The sequence below is a fragment of the Chinchilla lanigera genome, unplaced genomic scaffold (assembly GCF_000276665.1).
Source record: "Chinchilla lanigera isolate Chin_1 unplaced genomic scaffold, ChiLan1.0 scaffold00048, whole genome shotgun sequence".
In the NCBI taxonomy this organism is placed as follows: domain Eukaryota; kingdom Metazoa; phylum Chordata; class Mammalia; order Rodentia; family Chinchillidae; genus Chinchilla; species Chinchilla lanigera.
Genome location: NW_004955449.1, coordinates 826,419 through 831,399, shown reverse-complemented (window position 1 = coordinate 831,399; position 4,981 = coordinate 826,419). Strand labels below are relative to the sequence as shown.

Genomic DNA, 4,981 nt, shown 5'->3' with positions numbered 1-4,981 from the left:
CAACACTTGTACACAGACATGAAAGGAAGAGGATAAAGAAGGGGCCAACCTCTAGGGTCAAGCTGCCTGCCAAACAAAGTGTTGGTTCCCAACTTTATTTTTAGGTACTTCTTGAATGGTTAAAACTCATCTTACCTATTTTTGCTTTTAAACAATAGGTTTCTATACTAACTTCCATCTTCCTGGCTTGTGCTGTCCAGCAGAGTGGCCACTAAGCACAGGCTGCTACCGAGACTTGCCCTGTAACTAGTCCGAATGGAGATGTGCTCTAAGTATAGAATACGCACTGGATCTGGAGGACTTGGTACCAAAAAGAATGTAAAATATCTCATCAATAATTCTTAAGTGGGGGGCTGGGGATTTAGCTCAGCGGCAAAGCACTTGCCTGGCAAGCGCAAGGTCGTGAGTTCGGTTCCCGGTACCGGAGAAAAACCAAAAACAAAAAAAAAAAACAAAAAAAAAAACTTCTTAAGTGGATTAGAGGTGGAAATGATGTTCTGGATGTACAGGTCTAAGGAAAATATATTAAAATTACCTTCTCCTGTTTCTTTTTACCTTTACAAAAATGTGCCTAGTAGAAATTTAAAAACTATATATGGGGCTCCCATTATATTTCTATTGGACAGCTGTGCCCTTGCGCCTACCTGGAATGCCCAGGACTCGGCATTCTGTAACTGCAGAAGCTTCGTGTGAGCCCTTGCTCAGCAACTCGCCTTGGCGGTCTGTGGTTCATGGAAACAGGCTCACAGGAGGCCAAGCATGTGAAAAAAGCACGGGCAATAACAGCTCTCCGGGGCTTTCATAATTATAGCCTGTAGCAAACTCAGGGAATGTTTGGTTGAGGGCCGGGATACAATGCGTCTCTACCTATTTGCACAAAAGTCTACGGATCCCAAAGCCAACACTGGCAGGCTGTAGCTGAAGCAAGCAATAGCTGTGAGAATATACAGAACATAAAAAGCTAGGTGCGTTTCTCTACTGGATCCCCACCCCCTCACACACAAATTCCCCTCACCCTCTCTTCTTCCTGCCTGCCACAAATGAAGGGGACAGGGGAAGGGGAAGAGGGTGTGCAATTCTCAGACAGCAACAACAGAAGGCGCTCTGGAGCCTAGAGAGAGAAGAGCAGGCAAAGATCACCTTGGGATGGGAGGAAGGGGAGGGGCACCCCTTTCTCTTCGGTTGGATCCACCTAGACGAAGAAACAGACAGAATATAATTTTGGTTAGAAAGCTTATACTCTACTGTGGAAACTAGGGGTGGCTGCAAAGGTTCCCACTACCTCACCCCCCTCTGACCCGGCTGAGGCTAACTGGCATACGTGGATGGGAAAGGAAGAAGCACGGAGTGATGGAAGTGACCGCCACCGGACGGTGACCACCACTCGCCACTGACGTGTACAGGGCTCAGCAAACACACATGCTTTTCTTCTCACCACACAGTGTGTTGATTATAGATTCAGAAAAGATGAACAAGAACAAAATAAACAATTCCCCCATGCTTGCACCACCCAGAGATAGCCAACAGCAATTATGTGTGTATTTTCCACTTAGAAACACAGTTCTCCTTTTTCTTCTAGAAATACAATCACCAAGAGTCAGTACTCTTTGCAAATATAATTATTAATGACACACTGCATTCTATTATATAAAACTATACCATAATTTTATCTAATCACTTCGTTTGTTGGGTAAGGTAGGTTAACAGGTGTGAAACTGTATCTCAGTGTAGTTTTATTTACATTTCCTTAATGATTAGTGACGTTGAGCATCTTTTCACATGCTTATTGGCCATCTGTGTATTTTCTGCAGAGTTAGGTATTCACTGTTTAGTAGTTGTATTTTTTCAGGTCAAATGGGTTTGTAACAAGGTTTGAGGGAGGCACATCTCATGCATACGGCATGAGCATGCAACCATTGTGCTCATGAACCAAAGCATATGTTTTTGTTTACTGTTCAGTTGTAGGAATTTTTTATACATTGTGAATATTAATCCCTTCTCAAATATATAATTTCCAAACATTTCCTCTCATTCTGTGGGTTGCCTTTTACTCTTCTGCTGTTTCTTTTCACTCTTTTTAAAACTATGCACAGGGGCTGGAGATTTAGCTCAGTGGCACAGCACCTGCCTGGCAAGCATGAGGTCGTGAGTTGATTCCCGGTACTGGAAAAACAACCCCCAAAAAATAAAAAATAAAAAAATAAAGCTATGCACATTCATGGGCTATCAGTGCATTTTAAACCGGGTCTAAAATCCATTGATATTTTGAGGCTTTAACAGGTGTGAGGCACGAAGCCAGGGGCTGAGGCTGCGGCCAGGTCTTCCAGAGGTACAGGACAGGTGAACAGGTCTGCTTTGGTCACCGCTCTGAGATTCACAGGGCTGGCACTGGGTGGAGGGGTGCTTTTTTAGGCATCTTGACAGTGACCCCATGGACTGAGATGTTTAGGGACTTCTGAGACAGAAGCAATCTCTGAGCTAGGAGAGGAGATGCAGGAAGACCCTGGCAGTCCACTGAGTTATCAAATCCTTTCACCATCCCAACCCAGTCTTTTCTTAAGCAGGCCCCGAACAAAGACTTATCCGAATAAAAACTGGCTTCCTGTCGTGCAGCCTTGACTGTCAGATGACACATCACATGTGCTTAGTGAAATAAGGGCCCGCCTTGTCTGACCCTGCCAAGAGGCGGCATGCACAGTGCGCTCCGCGGGGCTCAAGACTGCCTAGGTGCTCCACCAGCTCTGGCCCTGGAGGCTGAGGCAGTTACAGGAACATAATAAAACTTGGCTCTTGATGGTATCTTATTTACTTTTATTAGATGAGGTTATCTAAAGCAAATGTGCAAAAAGCATTTTGGGGGCAGTGGAAATTTACCAGTTTAAAAATATTTTTAAATGCTTATTATAAGCCAGGTTCTATGTCACTCAGGGAAGATGCAATAGTGAGCAGGATATTGTTATAGCTCTCAAGCTGTTCCTTCGAATCTTAACCCAGGTATTGACTGTGGCACACACCTGTAATTTCAGCAGTCTGGGAGGCTGAGACAGGAGGATTGCCAATTCAAGCCCAACCTGGGCAGTTTAGCAATTTAGGGAGACCCTTGAAAAAAACCTTTTGAAAAAGAGACATAGTGTGAAGGTTTGACACTAAATACAGAAAGGAAAGGGAGGAAGGAAGGAAATGTGTTTAGCTATAAAATTAAACTTTAGAGGGTATGGGGAAGATGGTTCTGTTACTGACTTAAAATGCAAATAATATTCAAATTAGATTAAAATGCCTATAATGAGGGAGGGAAAATATTTAGACTCCTTAAAGTGAATTCAGTTATAAGTGCCCAAGACAGAAGGAAAACAGGCTATACTCTTATCAGACAGAAGCCACTTTCTGAAGAAGACACATATAAAACATTCAAAGGGTATCTGTTCCATGTGAAAACTTATTTTTCATTAAAAATTTCAACCACTAATTTGTTTTGGGTTTTTGAGACAGAGTCTCACCATGTAATCCAGACTGGCCTCGAGTTTGCAAACTTCTTGCCTCAGCCTCCTGAGTGCTGAGACTAGAGGCCTGCACCACCATGCCTGGCTCCCAACTACTCATAGGATCACTTTATTCTACTCATAACTTTTCATTATGCATTTTTAGGAATGTAGTGTTGTAACTAAATGAATTTTTCTAGGAATTAAAGAGTTCTTTCAAGCAGCAATGTTATGTTTTCTTCTGGACTTTGTTCAAGGAAATTTCCCCAAGAGTCACAAAGTGCAATTTGAGTCACTGGTGGTGTCCTGTGCTGGACCATTTGGAACAGCTGTGTCCCTTACTCCTCCTTTGACCTGAGACTGGCATCTATCCGTTCTCTCCCGCATCAGGATTTCTGCTTCTAATCATCCTTAACTTCAGCTGATATTAACCTGCTCTAAGACTGGGAACCAACCACCAAAAACTGCTTAAGATCTGTGTGATAAGAAAGAGTCAGAGGATGTGTAAGCTGCGCTGCTGGAAGGGTATGGCTAGGGAGGCTGTAACAGTTATTTGATTTGCTTAGTCTGGTTCCGGGGCTAAGGCTGGTACAAGTCTGAGCCTCATCCATGCTCTCTGCATATTTCATGCTAATTATTTCTTGGTCCTGAACATTTATCGTTATGAAAGAGCAGTACACATATTTCCCCTTTTTGTTCACATTTATTCTTCAGTGGGGAAAGTGATTTTCTTCTTTATGGCACCATAACATATTAACAAACAACCAGGAACAATCTAAATGTCCAGGAATGCTAAATTATTGCATGCTGGCTTGATGGACTCTTATGGAATAAAAACTATGTGATAAAATGGAAAGTGTTTACTAAGCAATGTTATGTAAACCCTACCACCAAAAAAACTATACCCTGTCATTATAACTATATAAAAAAATCTGAATTGCATGGATAAATTTTGTTTTGTTTTTGAGACAGAGTCTTGCCATGTAGTCCAGGCTGGCCCTGAACTTACTATACAGTCCAGCCTGGCCTCAATCTCATGGTGATCCTCCTGCCTCAGCCTCCCAAGTGCTGAGATTACAGATGAGCACCACCACACCTGACTGAATTGTATGCATAAGAATAGAAAGAGCCTGGTAAAATCTTTTTTTTTGGAGAGATTATGGATATATTTAACGTATCACAGAATGCTACATAAAGCAATGGTTATAATACATTTAAAAGATCAAGGCAGTTGTAGTGAGCTTTTGTGACAATTAATAAAACATTCTGCCAGTCTCAAAATGAGTAGGAATAAAGACCAGGGATATAGCTGAGTGGCACAGCACCTGCCTAGCAACTCTGAGGTCCTAAGTTTGATTCCTGATACTTACAAAAAAAAGTCACTTAACTCTTTCAAATGACTGTCAACCAAGGAATGGTGAAAAAAGATGTGGTATTTTTATACAATGGAGTACTACTGAGCTATAAAGAAGGATAAACTTGAGAGACTTTTATAGGTAATT

At 42.1% G+C, this 4,981-nt stretch overlaps 1 protein-coding gene across 1 annotated transcript in view; it reads right to left on the bottom strand.

Annotated features, from left to right (window-relative positions):
• Positions 1 to 392: 392 nt before the first annotated feature.
• Wipf1 (WAS/WASL interacting protein family, member 1) overlaps positions 393 to 4,981 on the bottom strand; it is a gene marked incomplete in the record, with an annotated part of 70,626 nt that continues 66,037 nt past the window's right edge. Inside the window, 1 exon segment of the mRNA XM_013518745.1 lies at positions 393 to 1,192. Within this exon segment, the coding sequence (XP_013374199.1) occupies positions 1,137 to 1,192 (56 nt within the window).